Source organism: Culicoides brevitarsis, chromosome 1, assembly GCF_036172545.1.
Source record: "Culicoides brevitarsis isolate CSIRO-B50_1 chromosome 1, AGI_CSIRO_Cbre_v1, whole genome shotgun sequence".
Classification (NCBI taxonomy): Eukaryota; Metazoa; Arthropoda; class Insecta; order Diptera; family Ceratopogonidae; genus Culicoides; species Culicoides brevitarsis.
Window position 1 is genome coordinate 30077677 of NC_087085.1, and position 19167 is coordinate 30096843.

At 34.1% G+C, this 19167-nt stretch overlaps 1 protein-coding gene across 1 annotated transcript; it reads left to right on the forward strand.

Moving 5' to 3' along the window:
• The first annotated feature begins 1678 nt into the window (after nt 1-1678).
• LOC134837607 (titin homolog) lies at nt 1679-16338 on the forward strand. Its single transcript, XM_063852990.1, is given in 5 exon segments — nt 1679-1768; nt 4121-5264; nt 5321-6961; nt 7025-14436; nt 14438-16338. Coding segments are annotated over 4 exon segments (11889 nt in total). The 5' UTR covers nt 1679-1768; nt 4121-4126; the 3' UTR covers nt 16136-16338.
• The last annotated feature ends 2829 nt before the right edge of the window (nt 16339-19167 follow it).

The window sequence follows — 19167 nt, forward strand, 5'->3', positions numbered from 1 at the left end:
ATCCGTCAAGTTATATGGTTGAGACTCATTTTGAAATGTATTGATGAGTTTTTGCACATCTTCTTCCTTGAAGTCGTCATTTAAGTCATCAACAAGGAGTTCGTGCTTGTAAGGTGAAAGTCGAAATATTTCAAAATTATGAAAATTTGGTTTAGATAAATTCATTCTTTGTAAGTTTTCTATTAAATTTTTTCAAAGAACGACAAACGAGAACTGAAAATCAATTCTCGCTTTCAATTCATCGAAGCTTTTTCTGATAATTTGTGATGCACATCCTTTCAATAAGGAAAAAATCGATTCATTTCCTTTTTTTTATTCAAATAGTTTATCTGTTTTAATGCAATAAATTTTTATCAAACGCAGTCATTTCCTGTCGCATTTATATTTTTATAAAATGTCTTCTTTTTTTCAACGAAAATCGATTTCAGCATATATGATTTCCCGGCTTGCTTCTTCGTAACTTGGAAGACCTGGATCTATTGGGCAAGATGGAGGAGTCATTTCTATAACTGCTGGTTGCTCTTGATCGGTCAGTTCTTGTTCAGGTTGGGGATCAGGTTTCCTTGTTCTTCTCTTTCGACGACTTATTGGGCGTACTTGAGCTCTTCGATTAGTCGATATTGAAACTCGGGATTTCCTCCAAAAGAAGTAGAAAATAAGCATTGCCACAAAAAGAGTAAAGATGAAGATTAAAACGCCGAAAAATATATAAAAGTGAGTAGAATCATTGGATGAATTTAAAATACTTTCGATTGATTCTTGATATTTGGGCTTAGCAGTAGAAGTCTTTTCTTTTCTATGATATTGATGATGAAAGAATTTATCAAATTCTCCAAAATTCCGATTCCAGTCTCGATTTTTGTTCCTATGAAATGGATCAAATTGATATTCAGGACTATTTTCCTCTGAGCTCATTTTTGTGATGTATTCTAAACCAAGTTGAACTGTAAATGAAGCAGAAATTATTTCAAGTTCAGACAGCGGATTTGAGTTTCCGTTTGAACTTCCTTTTTTCTTTTTTTGATAAAAATTCCATTTAACGAATTTATTCTATCCAATTTTATCAAAAAATATACTTTTTACCGTTTACAGCGCCATCTAGCGTTTTCTCATCGAATAAGTTATTTTGTGCTTGAATTAGCATGAAGCGATCCAACCTGTTCCATTTTCACGTGTTCCTATTGTGTTTCAGTCGTTCTCTGAAAAGTAATCAATTGGCGAGAAGTGGAAAAAGAAACAAGTGAAAAATAGAATTTTTTCACGAGAAATATTAAAATAAAATAGGAAAAAACACAAATTAATTGACAAATTTATGAAAAACTGTGAGATCAATGTTCAGTGAAAACAAAAATGATAAAATTTTCCCGGAAAATATGTTAGAAATGTGAAAAAATGAGACGAAAATAATCTTTCATTTTCAAAAAGCAAAAAAATCTAGCCATTGATATACGTGTGTGTACGGTATACGATCGAATTCATACATATAGCTACGTACATATGCACGGAAGGAAACACAATTGAATGTGTTAGTGAGAGAGAATAACATAATAATAATCATTACGCTCTCTGCATGCATAAAAATAAATAAATATTAGTAATAAATTTGAATAAGAAACAAAACAAAGTGAAAAAAAAACATAAACATTCGATTCCGTATCTCCAATCTCAGTCGAATTAAAAATTTTTCGTATAAAAAGTATTAGTGATGCTTTAAAATAAATGTTTAGTGGTAACAGATATACGTACAACATAACAAACACATAGCCGGGTGAGTGTCAGACGTGTCCTTAAACCAATCAAACCCCATCAAAAGTGCAATTGTTCCATTGTCGCATCGTGAAAAGACCTGTTCACCTGAAAAAGTGAATGAAAATTTATCAAAACATAAACAATAATAAAAAAAAATTGTTAATTAAACAAACAATGTGTTGCTATATAAGTGTATTATGCAGTGTGCATACGTACGATGACGTGAGAGACAGGAGAGAGCCAAATGCAAAACAAAGTAATATATCTCACCCACACAAATGCATAACGGCGACTACGCCTGGCAGCCATGTTTCATCCTAAAAAAACTCGCTTTAACGCGAAATTTCGTGAGAATTCTGGGAATTTAAATGCATTTAATAGAAAACAATGGTTTCGCAGAATAATTTGCCGAACAACCATGCAACTTTATGGCATTTGCATCAAATGTGGGCCATGAAACTTGACTTTTAAATTTGCCGTCGGCCACATTTTTTCTCCATATACACAAAAATTGAAAAATCAATTATGTACATTTATACGGGAGATGCATGTATGATACATTTTTATGAGGAATCGTACATGTAGGAAAAATAAAAACATTGATAATTGTCTATTTATGGGGATAATATTATTAGATAGATGTCTCATTGCATGATCAGCTGTTTTAAGAATTACCTCCAAAAATGTTTTTTTCTCTTCAGACTTGTTCAAATAAGATAAGACAAAAATGAGGAATTCAAAATTGGGTCAGCAAAATCCATTCATCGAAGTTGTGTTGACATATTGAAACTAAATGGCCTTGTTTGACGCTATAAAATGCATGACCGTGATGTTTTTATTTGTATGTACAAAAAAACAACTTTGTTTTGTGTCTAAAATGCAAGTTGATGAGCCTCATTTGTTGTGATTATGAAAATTAATCAAGTTTAACTTGAACGAAGAGTTATGAGAGTCATTTGACTCTCCAACAATTTTTGCATCATCCAAACGTCATTTATCACTAACAATAGAACGAGTTTCGTTACATAACAGAGATCTCGTGTCGTGTCTACAAAGTCTCGCGGCTACTTACTGAAAGATTCAAAAACGTATTAAATTTCATCATAAATCTATAATGTTTTGATATTTGTGTCATCCTGGCCTAGATTCTTCCCATAAGACGCAAAAATTATTACAATTAGCTTTCATCACATACTTTAAAATGCTACTCAGCAGAATACTTCATGATGTTGTTGTTGTTGCTACTTTACAAATATTATTTCTGTTACATTGCCACGGGAAAACATGCATGTTTCGTGAATGTATGAAAACGCATTTCAGTGAATGTCTTACAATAAAACAGACAAAATATCGTCTATATGAGACAAGACTGACACACAACACACATCATGCACGAAAAATGAAACAGAGTTCATTAACATTTTAAACAAAATATTTGTTGTTTGGTTGACTGCTCAAAAAAAGTCTGTTTGAAATGGTCAGTTAATGCTTACTTTTTTTGTAATTCGCTTCTTTTTGTTTCTTGATATGGTTGAAGTAGTCAAGATGACACTATTGTTTCACATGTATTTATAATAATTGCATGTTAGGTGTGAGCAAAGAATGCAAGGTATGTGTGCAAAGTAAGCCTGAAGTTGCACAAGTATGCTTTCAATGACATCGCAGTTACTGATGTTGTTGTTGCTGTAGGTTGTTGTTACAAACTCGTTAAATATTGCATACGACACGATACAATTATCATAATTTTTGTTGCTAAGTCAGTGGTAGAGGCATATCCGATGGAGAACCCTCATTAAAAAATAAGACAAATTTAATGGATGATCTTAAATTGACCGTCCTCTAACTTTAGATTCGCTTCTTTTTTTTTCAAACAAAATATTGATTTTTTATTCGTCTTCTCTTCTTTGTACGCGAATGTGTATGCATGACACAACAGACACAGAGAAGTCTTACTAAGCGCAGATACCTACGAAGTATACAGTATGCTTCCTTTTTTATCCATATCTTTTTTCTGTGCTATTTGTTGGTATGCTAGCGAGCAAGCCAGCAAGCAAAAGGAATAACAACAATTTCTACCCTTCAACTCCATTATATATATTTTATTTCATCTGTTTGCAATTTGCTAGCTAGCTGGCTGGCTGTTGGCACGTTCTTCGTACATTTTTTTGTGTTGCATGCAATTTATATTTAATAATAACAATATAAAAAAGCGCTGCGATGACATACGTCACTATGTGTTGTGCGAAGTTTGTTTATAAAATAATTAGTTGAGTAGACCTCTGGTTAGCGATTCCTCGACACTGACACAATGGAACTTTTGCTATAACTTTGCAACAGAAACTTACTAACTTTTTTTTTCATTTGTTTGCAGATTACAATGGTCCATCGTAGAAGTTCTTCAAATAATAATCTAGAGACAAATTGTATTGTAGAAGCCAATAACCATGAAAACGTTAGCGAAGGAAAAACAAGTGAATCCGCAAATGTCCAGCCAAACAAAAGCAATGAACAATCGAGTAACTTAGAGGATGAGTCGACGAACGATGGGAACAAGAAAACCGACGAAATTAACAAATCCAGCAACAAAAAAAGTTGTTCTCCGAAAAATAATAACATTAAAGACGCTGCCACGAACATAACGACAAAAAATTCACACAAGACAAGACTGAATGCCGAACACGAAAGTTCTGCGAGTACAAACAGTAAAAATGGCACGACAAATGATGAATTGGAGAAAGAAACACAAGAGCGCAAATCATCGTCCACGATGGATCGCGGTGACCGAGAAGATATAGTTACGCCAAAAAAGGAGGAAGATATCGATGACTCGAATACTAGTTTAATCAGCAGTTCAAAGGGAATTATTTGTAGCTTGCCGTTAGAACGGTTATCGGGTATCTTGGGTTCATTGACACAATCGAAGGAAAACTCCAACAAAAGTATCTTAGATGTGCAGAATCACAACAAAATTCTGTGTCTCTATTGTGATCGAACATTTTCCAGTCAAAAGTTACACATAAAGCACACGGAGCGCGCCCACAAACAATCCGAGGGACGGCGTTCCAGTATTCGAAACACCAACACATCGAACAACAATGGTATCTCATCAAGTTCGCCAACGTCATCGACGGCAGACGCATTTTCAGGATGCTCTTTTTGTACAAGTAACAAGCTCTCGCCCATGGTAGCCGATGATCTCGATGTACTTTTTAATCACATTGTCGAAGCACACAATGACAAATATTTTGCGTGTCGCGAATGCACGACACGATTTGTCAATGAAGACAACTTGAACAATCATCTAAAAAATGTCCATAATCAAGAGATACCTCAGAAAAGGCCATCGCTTCCCGTCACAAAACCACTGAGCGTGATTGTGGATTTCGAGGATGAAATAATTGCACGAATGCAGGCTTCTAAACGTGACATGGATGATGTTCGGCTAACGAGAAACGCGGCAAAATCAATGCAGGATTCTCATTTGTCGGCCAAGGAACAGATGTTGATGCGATTAGGTGAGTTTTAAATTTTAATTCTGTTATTTAATTATTAATAATTTATATTTTTTTAGGAATTGCTCAACATCGTTCTCCCCGTACTCGGAAAGGTGCAAAAAATCGTCGAGGTGCGCCATCAGAAAGTACGCCACGTTCTGAAACATATCGCCCAAGCAGATCTCGTAGCGGTCGAACTTCAGCTACCAATCTCAATGCATCAGAATCCAATGAATTTGTCATTCAACGTACCAAAAATGAGGTTCTGAATTGCACGTTTGACGAAGATTTCTATGAGACAGTCAGTAATAACGTTAGGCTAAATTTAAGTTGTCACCTTGATGGAAAGTTGAATAGCAATCCAACGGAACCTAGTCCTCTGAGTCCTGTTGCTGTATGCCCGACAGTAAGAAGCACAGTTGTGCATAATCCGCAAGTTACCGATAGCGAAATTCACGAAGCAACAAGTTTATCGACGAATACGGCTTTCCCAACGCTACTGACAGCCGATCAGTATGGCAAGAGCGTGAGTGCATCAAACAAGTACAAAAAACCAATGACGAAAAACTCCTGGAAATGGAAATGGGACTTGGTGAAAAAATACAAATATGTGAATGAAGGCGGAAAGATTGTGAAGAAAGTTAAACAACCAACTAGTGGCTTAAGAGATTTGTCTAAATTAGATATGTGGACGCAGTTAGTGATGCGAAAGAAACACGAAGATCTGCTGGCAACGAAAGAATCAGATACGAGTAGTAAAGACGAGGCCAATTGCGCTGTGCGCACAGAAAAACGACGGATAGTTGAACAATTAAATTGCATTTTAGACAAAAGGCTGTTGCCTCAAATTAATGTTGAACAAGATGAACAACGTGTTATCAAGAAAGATCCCGACGAAGATGAACCAAAAGAACAACCGTCAACTAGTTTCGCCAGTAAAAAAGAAGACAAAGATTATATCCCAGAAATTCTGAAGCTTCTACCATCGCAACAAACGACCAAAAGTAAATTGATTTTAAGTGGTGAATGGGCTCGTCCTCGATGTTATATTTGTTTTTGCTGTGGCGCCAAATTTGATACTATTAAACATCTGGAAGAGCACAAAAGTGGAAGACATCCGCACACAAGTTGTACGCATTACGAAGTGGTTGGTCGAGAGTTGATTGAAAAACAATTTTTCAACAACTTTTATTTACCAACAAAAGCCTTAGAATTAAATGATCTTATAAAACATGGACCTGTTAACGTGACGGAAAATGAAATTGTTGCTCGCTTAAAGGAAAAAGAAACCGCGATTTCTGTTGAAGACTCAATGGATAGTGTCACATCAACATCTGTCAGCGTTGTTACAACTAATACTACAGAAACAGATAGTAACACAAAATCTTCCAGCAAAACATGCACAACATCTTCATCGTCTGTCCAACAGTCACCGCTGAAGTCAGCATGTAGCAAGTGCAATAAAGATACCAACAGTTTACTTGATTTGCACAGACACATGTTGGATTGTTCTGGCGATTATGCTTGGGCTCAAGTGAAAAAACGACTAAAATATCGTCGATTACTTGGAAAGAAACGACGTGTAGTTCGTGGGATGAATGTAGTTCGACGTCCTAAATCAACTTCGAAAACTGATGACGACAAGGAAGACGAAAAAGAAGATACTGAAAGTCCGAAGCCAAAACCTCCGCCAACGCCAAAAGTTCGACCTAGTGATGGTAAGTTGTTTGAAATTTTATTATTTGTCAATAGATGTTAAAGTTTTTTTTTATTTATTTTAGCTGAATCTATCCAACGAATGCTCGAGAATCTACCACCAAAGCGTACATGTCGTCAAATATTATCACTGAACAATCAAACAATTCGTCGAAAGATACAATCAAAGGCTATGCAACCTCAAATAACGTTGAAGAAAGAAGATTTCGATAGTACTAAAGTGCAAAATAATAAAAAGAGTGATTCTAGTCAAAAAACCGAAAGAAAAAGCTTACGTTCATCGGCATCTTCAACTTCAAGTGGTAGCTCGAAAGAAACAACTCCCGTAAAAGATGTTTCTCCATCCAATTCCAATCAAAAGAAAGGATTTATGAAACAAGTGCATGCTAAAGCAAAAAGTGTCATTCGAAATTTATCAAAAACATTTTCCAAGTCTCCGACAAAACGAAACACGCGTAGTTCAAATAACAATTCTCCTGAAATGATCAAAGATGAAGAAGAAAAGACACCGGAAATTCAAGAAAAAGAAAGTACGAAAGAAAAAGAAAGTTCGAAAGAGAAAGAAAGTACGAAAGAAAAAGAAAATGTAGAAGGAAGTGTTAATGTTAAAAATGTAGAAGCTAAAGATGAAGAGCCAAATACTGAAGAATCAAGAGACGTTTTATCTGATAAAAAAGAAACAAAAGTTAAGGATTCCTCAAGTGACAAAATTGATACGACTTCAACAAATAATGATCAAAGTAAAAAGAAAGATGAGGAAACAGCAGTTCAGGAAGAAGAAAAAGAATCAGAATCTAAAACCGACCATAAAAAAGAAGAAGTTGTCCAAGACAGCGTTCAAAAGACTGATGAAGCTATTGAAAAGGCTCCATTGACAACAGAATCCGTAATAGAGCCAAAAGTACCTGAAATTACCTCTGTAAATAAAGATGAAAATTCAAAGAATTTACCTGCCAATCGTCGAAGTAATAGAAGAAAGGGACAAGCTCGAAAATCCATATGCAGTGTTGAAAAAGATTTTGAAAATGAATTTACCGAAGAGAAACAACCTGCGATTCAAACCACATCGAGTAAAATAAACCCTGAGCCAAAAATTTTGCCTCAAAAGAATGTTATCAATTTGTCACTTGAAAATGTGCCTCCCAAGATTCCTGCTAATACCCAACTAACAATTACAGTCAGTCCTCAACCAGGAAGTTCGTCAAGCTTACTGACACCAATTAGCGGTCCAAATACAAATGTTGCCGAGACTTCGTTCACACCACTCGCCTCGCCTGCTTTACGAACATCCACAGAAAATCTTCTAAAAACACCTCCAGGAAAACGAAAGCCCAAAAAGTTAACAGATTGTATTGCTATGTTGACTGGAAAGTTGCAACATCAACAACCAAGTCCTGTTATTGAGCCGAGTCCTATTGTTGAGTCAAGTACTGCTCTTGAACCGATTTCGCCTCCAATTTTAAGTCCTGCTCACAAGGAAGTTCCAAAAATGATCGTTACGCAAGTCGAACCGATGCATAATGATCCAGAACCAGAATTGGAAGCCATGGATTTAAGTGCAAAGTCTCGACCTAAAAGCCCGAATCAAGCTCCAATTACTTGGACTGCAGATGGAGTGTTGGATTTATCTAAGAAACCAGCAATTCGGCATTCTGTTGAAAATATGATAAGTCCTGTTAGTCATCGTTCTTCGATGTCGCCGTCATTTATGTCACCTCCGCCTCCTCAAATTACTGAGCCGTATGTTACGAATAAACATCAAAGCTTCAACTCATCATTTTCATACTCGTTGCCAAATTTGACGCCGCCAGTCAGTGATTATTCAAAAAATCAATCGTCAAGCAGCAGTAACAAACGAAAATCAAGCACACCAAAAGTCAAAGAACCCGAAATATTGAACTATGAAATGCCGTCGATGATGGGATCTCCTCCATTAGATTTACCTCCTGCAGCAGTCTTAAGCATGATAGGTTTGGGTGTTCCGGCAATCACGATTCCTTTGCCACTTCCATTGCCATTCCAACCGCCGCCGCCAATGAATTTAATCGATTTTGGACCTCAGCAAACATCAACGCCATTAGTTTTACCGGAAATAAGTACTCCCAGTAACTCAAGTAGATCGTCTTCTTCCCGACGTAGCAAACCAAAACCACGAAATTTGCGTAATGAGACCGAAGTGCACGAAAACAAAAATCGAAGTGTGGAAATACCTTCAGTTTCGGATCAAAAGACGCCAGGAACAAAATATTCATCGATTGACACGATTGTTGATAGTATTGAAGCCGTTATAAAGCAATCTGCCATTGAAGCAGAATCAAGTCAAAAATGTGATGCATCAATTGTTCAATTTTATGAAGCTTCGAGCGTTTCTAAAAATAAGAGCAAATCCATTGAACAAACAAAATCGAACAATGTTGAAATTCAAAAGCCCTCCGAAACTGAAAATGTTGCAGAAGTAAAAGAAACCAATAAAGTAGAGCAATCGGAAAAAGAACAAAAAACTGATTCTGTTGAAAAGGCAACCAGTGATACAACAAAAACAGATAAAACTGAAGAGAATAAAGAACCTAAAGTTACAACTTCAAACGAATCAAAATCTAAAAAATCGGGAAAAACAAATAAGGAGCAGATAAAGCCAACACAGAATGCTGAAACGCCTGCACATATCATTTCAAAAGATACAGACTTTGAAGAGCTAATAGATCAAGTTCGATCTCCTCCATCTGGAGAGGGTCTCAATAAAACTGACGACGAGAAAGATATGCCAACTGAAAAGCCAACAGAGGAAGATAACGTTAAAGCATCCAAAGCAAAAGCAAAAAAGGGTGGCAAAAAGAAAGTTTCTATAGAAAGTCCCAAAAAGGATAAAAGTTTGAATGAAGAACCAAAGAAGAAAGACTCCATTACAGAGAAAACGACAAAATCAACTGTCGTGGAAGATATTGCAAATCATAATATCGAAGAAAAAGAAGAATTAGTTGAAAAAGAAGTTGCAACCAAGAAATCCAAGGAAGCAAATGATTCAAAGAAAAATAAAAATAATACAACAACTCGTAAGACTGTCGAAAATAAGCCGCTTGATGACATACAATTAGCTCGAATTGGTTATCGAAGAAAAAGTATTCGTTTACTGGGTATAGATCCAGACTTGACAAAGTTCGACGATGAGCCAGCAGATGAACCTGAACCAAAGCCTGATAAGGTTTCAAAGAAAAAGTCATCTTCTAATTTGGTTGAAAAGGAATCAGAACAGCGCCAAGAAGAAACAGAAAATTTATCAATACCTGAGCCTGAAGTACGCAAAAGTCCTCGTAGATCACAAAGACAAGAGAAACCTGCTCCAAGTCCAGTTGTTGAAGCTTTGGACAATCCAAGTGATGATGAGCCGTTGAGTAAAAAAGTAACTTCCATGGAAAAAATCAAGAAGTCTCCAACAAAGAAAATGCCGCCTAAAAAACGCGACAGTGCTCGAAAAATAGTTGATTCACCCTTACCAGACACCGTCATGGAAGTTACTACTCCTTTGAATAACAAAGTAGAACCTATAACAATGGAAACTAATGAAATGAAAGAAAACTCAGATGTTAGTGATAAGAAAAGAGTTCAAGCAAAATCGAAAAAAGTCAAAGGCAAAGTAGAAGATACAAAACCGTTAGAAAAAGAAAATAATGAATCCATAAACGTTGAAGAAAAACCATCCGATGATAGTGTTGCGAAGGAAGTGAAGAAAATCAACAAAAGAAAAACCAAAACATCAAAAGAGGATTCAAGTAAAATCGATGATAAGAATGTTGAAAAGTTACCTGAAAATATTGAAGAAGAAAAACCTGAAGACATTCCAAAAGAGTCTCATGATCTAAAAGAAGATGACAAAGACATCGAATCAGATAAATTGATAGACAATGAGTCGTTAAAAGAGAATCAACTGAAAACGGTTCAAAAAGCAAGAAAGAAGCGTAAAAACGAACTAGCAGCTATTATTGCAGATCAATTGCTAGAAAGCTTCAAAGAAGTTGATAACTCAAGAAAAGACGAATTGAAGATACTGCACGATCTCTCATGCGAAAAGAACGAGAACAATGACGAGCTGTTAGTGTCTGCTATAAGAACCACTCCTGTTCCACGAAGAAAAGCAGCTGCAAAAGCTAAAGATGCCATGGAAAGTGAGAGTGAAAGTCGTATAACGTCACCCATACGTAAGAAAGTAGAACAAACTCCAAATGAAAACATAAAGAAAAAGAGCAAAGAAGAAAAAGATAGCAAAGAACTATTGAAAGAAGAGAAACAAGTCGAAGAAAAGATCGTAGAAGCAAAACCAGAGGAAGAAGTTGTTAAAAGTTGTGACGATAAACCATCTGTTTCCGAAACAATTGAAAAAATCGAAGATAAGCAAAAGGATGTAAATGATAAGCCACCTGCTAACAAAAAGGCAAAGATAAACAACTTAAAGAAGAAATTTGTCCCACCTCCTGTATCGATTCCAACGTTCATTGACGACGAAGAAATATCATTCAAACGTACCACCAGAAAACAATTCGCACAAGAAATTGCTATTTTAAATCAAATGAAACAAGTGGCAAACAAATCTGAACCCACCCAAGTAGCAAAAGTCAACGAGCCTGAAGTACGCACAGTGATTGAAGAAAACACGACTGAAGTTGTACCAAATACCGAACTTAAGGAAACAACAAACACGGTTAAAAAAGCGGAGAAGAAAGAAAAACAAAAACCGTCTACTGTATCCGTATTAGATAATTCCAAATCAGATCCCGATGACGACATAAGTTTATCAGAATTATCAGGCAGACCAACGATTCGTACCAGAAAATTGTCAATTGAGCTCGAAGACATCAGTGTTATCCATGAGAAAAAGAAACTTGAAGAAAAACTCATTGATGAATCTGCTAAAATTGTAAATGATACTAAAACATCAAAGAAAATCAAAACTAAAGTGAACAACAAAAAGTCAAATTTAAAAGAAAAAGATGAAATAGAAAGTTCTATAACTGTGCAAGAAAATAAAAACTCAAAATTAAATAATCAAAAAGAAAGTAAAAAAGAAGAAAAATTAGTACATAAAGTAGTGAATGACGAACATAAATCAGAAAAAAGTGCACCAACAAATATTACAAAGTGTGTAGAAAAGAACGATTTGGAAATTAGTAAAGAAAAAGTTGTGAACAATTTGCATAATAAAAGTAAAGATCTACCTTCAGTTGATCTGGACATCACCGAGTCTTTAGAAAAATTAGACAAAACAAAGAAAGCTACCGAAAGAAATGCTATTCTTTCTGATTTGTTTGATCATTTGAAAGACGATGTGAAAAAGTCAAACGATGCTGATTCGAGTGGATTTGAAACGGATATCAGCAAGAATTCAAGTAATGTGTCGACGAAAGTCAAACAATCGAAAAATAGCAAAAAATCTAGTAGCAATAAAAAGAATGCACAGAAAGAAGAAAGCAATGCAGAAAAGCTCAAACTACATCTGGACTCAGCAAATGGTGCTTCTGTTGATAAAATGGCAGCTCTGAATATTTTCTGCAAAGGATTAAATATTCCCATTGTGGAAATGACGGATCCACATTCAACGCCAATTTCGCCAACAAATAGCAGTAACAGAAGTGTCTTTCTTCGACCATCTGCTCTTGACAAAGTTTTGGATAACAAAAATGAAATCGAAGCCTCTAAAGCATCACTTGAACAGGAATCTCCCAAAAAATCTGTTGAACCAAAACGAACGTCACTGCGGAACAAGAGATCATCGATCGATACACCTCCAGCTGAAACAACTAAAACACCCAAGAGACGAAATTCAGTGCGCTTAGAAAAGGAAACTAAGTTAAAGTCGCCAAAATTGAGTGATTTGATTGAAAACTCACGTGATTCTGATTTGTATACTCCCAGTTTTAATGAGATTGGATTCAACGATGATGAGCTCGATGAATCATCGCTAAAGATTAACGAAATTGTCAACAATCTCATCAATACGGCAGAACTTTCAGAGTCAGACGACGAAAAACTTCCACTTACGCAAAAACCATCAAAGACAACTAACAAGAAACGTGTCAGCATCGAAGAAGTTCCAACGACAATTTTCACCGATAAAAATGAAAGTGTGTCAGACTATGAAGATAATGGAAATGCAGATGCACTTGACATGGATATGGATGATGATTGCAGCGTAATAACGGACTACACAATTTGTCGAAACGAGTCTGAAGGAAAAATTGGTTCGAGAATTCCGAGAAAACGAAAGTATCGCAAATCTGTGCTCTACAAAAAGCGCAAGGCAGTGAGAAAGGAATCCACCGAAACTAATGAAGAGTTCAATTGTAACATCTGTAAAAAGACCTTTAAGAAAGCTGATGGTTTGTCAAAGCATAAAACAACTTTGTCACATATCGCAAAGCTTTCCGAGATCGAGTACTTGATGGCGCAGAAAGAAAAAGAAAATGCAGAACTTGAGAAACCAGTGCATCGAGAACTTACTCCTGAGCCAAAGCAATCAGTGAAAGACATGCTTCTCAATGAGCGTCCCGAATCGCCAATCATTTCAAAACCAAACACACCTGACATTCTAATTCCCGGATATTCACCAACAAGCTCTCCAATGCGCAGAATTTCTCGCTCACCTATGCGATCAATTCTGTCACCTGGCGGAATTGAGCCAATATCATCGCCCGAACACATTGAACCAAATTACGATCGTCAAAACTCATTGATTCGGAAGGCACCTGACAACTCACGAGTGCAGTTAAATTCGGAAGAACGTCTCTTCTATGAAGTTTGTTCCATGTTAAAAAGCACAAAGTCCAGCAAAAGCGCTTCACATTTCTCTTCAGTCGTTAAAGGAAACGAAAGTAATTTTGCAAACACTCAACATCATATCGGATATTCAGTTAAATCTCCGCCAACTCACTCTCGTAGCAGTCCCAAAGCAGCTTTTCCTAAAAGTGACATCAACCAGTTCAGTGACATCTCGTCTGATTCAAATCCGAATGCTTTTCGTCGACAAGGAAGATCATCGAAAGGGAAAACATTCGCTAATTATGTGTCACAAAATCATTTGGATTCCGCTGCCATGGAAAATAAAAATGCAATTATGAGAGAAGAGTTTTACGATAGCTTCTCCGATATGGGTGACAGTTTCCAATCGTCGCATAACGACAGTGACAATGAGATAATTCCATCAAAGAAACATTTTGGCTCAACTTTGCTGGATAAACGACCAAGTAACAACCAGAAATTCATTGACTCAGATAAAGAATCACCTATTTCTTCGCCAAACTTGGAAACAAAGGGTGCTAATGCGGTTTATGCTTCATCACTGCATTCAACTGCTTCTTCGAGAAATTCAAATATCTCAAAAATCAAGACAAAGGCAGCTATGAAAGGATTTGACAACTTTAAAGTTTCAATTCCAACGACAGGTCTTGATATGGATAACGTAAAGAAAGGAGATCCCATTCCAAATGACGTTGAACTTGAAGATAAACTCGAGTAAAAAGGCGAAAAAATCAAAGGAAAAACCGCCTGCTAAACGAATGTTCAAAACCAAAGCCCAAAAACCGAAAACCGTTAAATCAACACAAAACAACAAGAATTCAAGTGTAGCTGACAGCACTTCAAAGGACATTTATGCTTTTGATGACTCTCAAGATTCAGCTGATAAACCATTAAAGGACACTTTTAGAGCAAAACCTCCAAAGGCAAGTTCAAAACCTGCTTCAGAAATCGATAAAATCACCGATACTCCGGTAAAACCAAGTACGATTGTGCAAAATGAGGAAAGTCAACAATCGAGTACCAGTTTTTCGGACAGAGATGATTTTGTCTATGGCGATAATAATCCCGATAGTTCTGTATCGAGCAGTGAGTCATCCAGCGATTCATTTACTTCAATAAATACCAAAACAAAAGAACCGAAGAAGCCCGATCCAGCCAATTTGCAGAAAAAGTCCTTGATGATGGCAAAAATTTTCAGTAAGAAGAAGGATAATGGTCCCAAACCAAAAGTTCCGGAAGCTAAAAACACAAGTGCGAAACCAAAAATCGATCGAGACAAGCTTTTTGACATCTTGAAAGCTGAAAATGAAAGAAAACAAGAAGCGAAGAAAATTTCCGATGGAAAAAGTTTATCTTTCGATACTAAGAACGATAAACGAAGTCTTTCACCGGACTCGAAGAAATCTCATGAAATCGCTAACATCGAAGCTGAATGGGGAATGTCAATGAAGCAAATCGAAGAGTTAATTGGTGTGGGTAATCGCAAACCGAAACGTCGTTGTGCCACAAATCGACCAAAGAATCTCGTTGAAACATGGAGCTCTGATGAATATGAAGAGTTCCATACGACGAAAGATATCATCGCATTGATTGAAGATGCTGAAAAGAAAGCTCAACGTAAAATTAGGAGTAGCTCAAAGAACAACGAGCCAGCGACACCAACTGCTAATGCTTTCGAACCTGTAGCTAACGAGACTAAAGAAGTATCTTTCGACAAGTTACCCGAGCCGAATAAGAAGAAAGTCACCATTATGGCGATGAGCGAAGACGAAGGCAAAGCTTCAGAAAAGGCGAAGAAATCTGCACCGAAAAAGAAAGTTACAATTGCTAAACCAGACAAAAGCGAAACAAAACCAAAATCTCGCGGCAGAAAGAAGCAAACAACATCAAATAAACCCAAAAATGTCGCTTATGACTCGGACAGCGACTTTGAGCATCACCTCAAGCCAAGCGTAAAGAAAACAGCAACTATCAAACAACGTCGTACTACCATCGCTGCCCCTCCCCCGCCAAGCGACTCCGAATCCGATGACTCGATCAAAACGCTTCCAGCTAAAGTCTGGAACGCCAAAAACAAGGAAAAGCTCAAGGTCATCCAGAAAAGCAAAGAAGCGGAAGACACAAAACCAATTGGTCGCCGAAAACGTGTCGCATCCGAAATGCTCTACTATTGGTCCTCGTCATCCAGTGACGATGATGAGTTCGGCAAAATATCGGCACCCGTTAAAAATCCCGATGAAGACGATTCGCTGGACAGTGACGATCATCAGCAGCAACATGGCTGGATTGTGGGAGATTCTCACAAAAAGCTAGTGACACTTTTGGCTCATGCCAAAGCAAAGAAGGTGGACGATCACGGTAGCTCCAGCGGAGGTAAGAAAAAATAAAAGTCAAAATTATACCAAAATTTAAAACATTTGAAGCCAACAAAATTCTTGTAGCCTCTAGCCATAAATTTGATAGACTTTGAATAACAAAAAAATTATTTAAATCAAAAATAAATTTTTAAACAGAATATCTCTATATATTTATTATCAAAAAAAAAAAATATTTGGAAGTAAAAAATATGTATCAAAATTAAAAATTTAGATGTACCAAAAAAAATATTAAAAAAAACTATTTCGATGTAAAAAAAATCTAAAGAAAAAACGAAATCTCGGACTAAAGGACTTTCTCAAAATTCTTTCATTTTATATAAAATGCAACGAGGGCCTATATTTGTATAATTTAATTTGCTCAAAAAAAAAAAAAAATATTTATTTTTAAATGTTTTTTTTTTGTAATATTTATATTTTTTTTTTACAAGCGCCTATGTATAAAAATAATTTTTCCTTACACACCAAAAGATGATATTTCGAAAGGACATTACTGTAAAACAAAATTAAACATTAACAAAGAAATATTTGTGTAGTTTTTATAAATATACTAGCTTCGAGTCCACACAAAATAAAAAAAAATACATAAAAATAAAATAATCGTCTAAAAAACACATTTTTGAAACGTGTCTCTGTATAAATGAAAAAAAAGCATAGAGCAGGAAATAACAAAGTCAACCAATATCGTAAAAGTAATATAACGTGTAAAAGTTATTATTATAAACATTAATAATGTAAATTGTAATAAAAAAATGAATATACTAGAAGTATAAGTAAATAAACAAATACATGGGAAAAAAGTTAGTAAAAAAAAGTTTAGTACTAAATAGCGGAAGGGAAGAAGTAAATTTTCTTTTTTTTTTATGTATTTTATAAAGAAGAATTTGTAAAGGAGATACATCATCATCACTACGTAGCAAAAGTAACAAAAAAAAATTATAGGAAAAAAAACAGTAATTTACTTAAAAAACCTACATCTGCCGTAATAATTATAAATAAAGTTAAAAAGTATAAAATATATATAAATAAAAATTAAACAAGCATTGTATATTAATTGTATACAAAAAAAATCAATATAAAATAAATAACAATTAATTAATATAATTGACTAGAAAAATAAACTGAAAAGTTTTTACAAAAGTAACAACTAATGTGTTTAATTGTCATAATCATACATTGTTGCTGCAATCGTCCTTGTTTAGTTTGTCGATCTGCCATGTATGTATCTGCCCTGTGGAAAAAAATGATTAAGGTATTGAAAGGTAAAAAAATTCTCTTACTTTTAAAAATTTTAAATTTATTTTTTTTTAATTTCATGAAAATTTAATTAAAATGATTAAAACAGGTTTTTTAAATTTTTAATATTTAATATTTTTTTTAATATTAATTTTTATTATTTTAATATTTTTTTTTATTTATAATAATTTTTTAATAATCAATATCATTTAAAAAAAAAAATCATAAAAAAAATATCTTTTTTTTAACTTTTAGTTTTTTTTTAATCCTTAGTTAATTATTTAAAAATTTCTAATTAATTTTTAATATTTATTATTTAAAAAAAAATAATAAAAAAATCGATGAAAAAAGTTTTTTTTTAAACTTTCAATTTTTTTTAAGTAAAATTTTAAAATTTTTAATTTATTTAAAACTTTTAATTTTCTAAAAATTTTATCTTTTGTTTAAAGTGAAAATAATTTTATGACCATATTTGTAATTTACACAAAAAAAATAAAATAGCGAAAAATATTCAATTTTAGAGTTTTTTTTACAGAAAAAATTAAAAAAATAATTTTCTAAACAAACTTCAAAAGTCCTTTAAAAAAAAACCATTCTTAAAAAAATTTTTAACTGCGTCTTAAATTTTTTTGCACTGAGTTTGGCATCCAATTTTATCGGTAGATAGAAAGATAGGTCAAGAACGGCAAAAAAATAAATACATGCTTAGTAACTAGCAATCATTTCCATTGTTTCGCTTTATTTCCATGGATATGGATAAAATAATAATAATATTCATCGCATCATATATGATTTGAGTGGTTATGCACGTGTGTATCTATGTTTGTAAGTAAGACTCAAAATCGTTTCTGCAACAATTATCCTCAACAATTGTACTTGCTCCAACTCAAGCATTTGCGATATACTTTTGTAGCAAACATGCACGAATAATATGAGAACAATAGAAAATTACTTTGCAGGATTTCGCAATTTTTTTATGTCGCATTTTGAAATGGAGAAATAAGTTTTCTTGACTTATTCGGAAAGAAAAAAAGGCACTCGAGATATAAATATTTTTGAGCAGAGCTTTGTAAATGGGGAATAATAAGAAATAATAAGAAAGAATTGCCTTAATCTTTCTTTTGTTTTATGGGAATTATACAATTTTTGTAATCAGTTTGTAATTGTTACAAATGGAGGCGGATGGTATTTTTTTTATTTCGAAATAAATAATAAGAAATAAAACAAGCTAAATTAAAGAAAGGTAAGTAACTTGTAGGAATGAATAAAATAAAAATAAATCAATGTCAGAAAATTAAAAGGAAACATTATTTTGTTGTAATTAGTGACCGTGACCAAAACTTGAAAGATAGTTTAAAAGTACTGTCAAAAATGAAAAACTTACTAAATAAAAGAAAAAAATCAGGCTAAACAGTAAAAAATTTCCGTAAACTCATCAAAATTTATAAATCAATTTATTATTTTAAATTTATTATTTCTTCAAGGCAAAAAAAAATTGTTTAAGCTTTTTTTAAAATATCAGAAGCATAAAAAAATTATATGCATTATACCTTTATTAGAAATTTTAAATTTTTAGTTTTGCAATGTATTAACTTTAATAGTAAATAAATAAATTTATATTCAAACTTTTACTGAAAGCTATTTGAAAAAATGGTAAAAATTTGAAAATATTTTAAAAAATTAACTTAAAAAATTATTTTTTTTTAAACTTAAAATTTTTTAACAATTTTATCAATAATTGACATCGAATTTATTTGAATTTAATTAAAAAATTAATAATTAAAATGTTTATTAACTCTTTTAAAGTT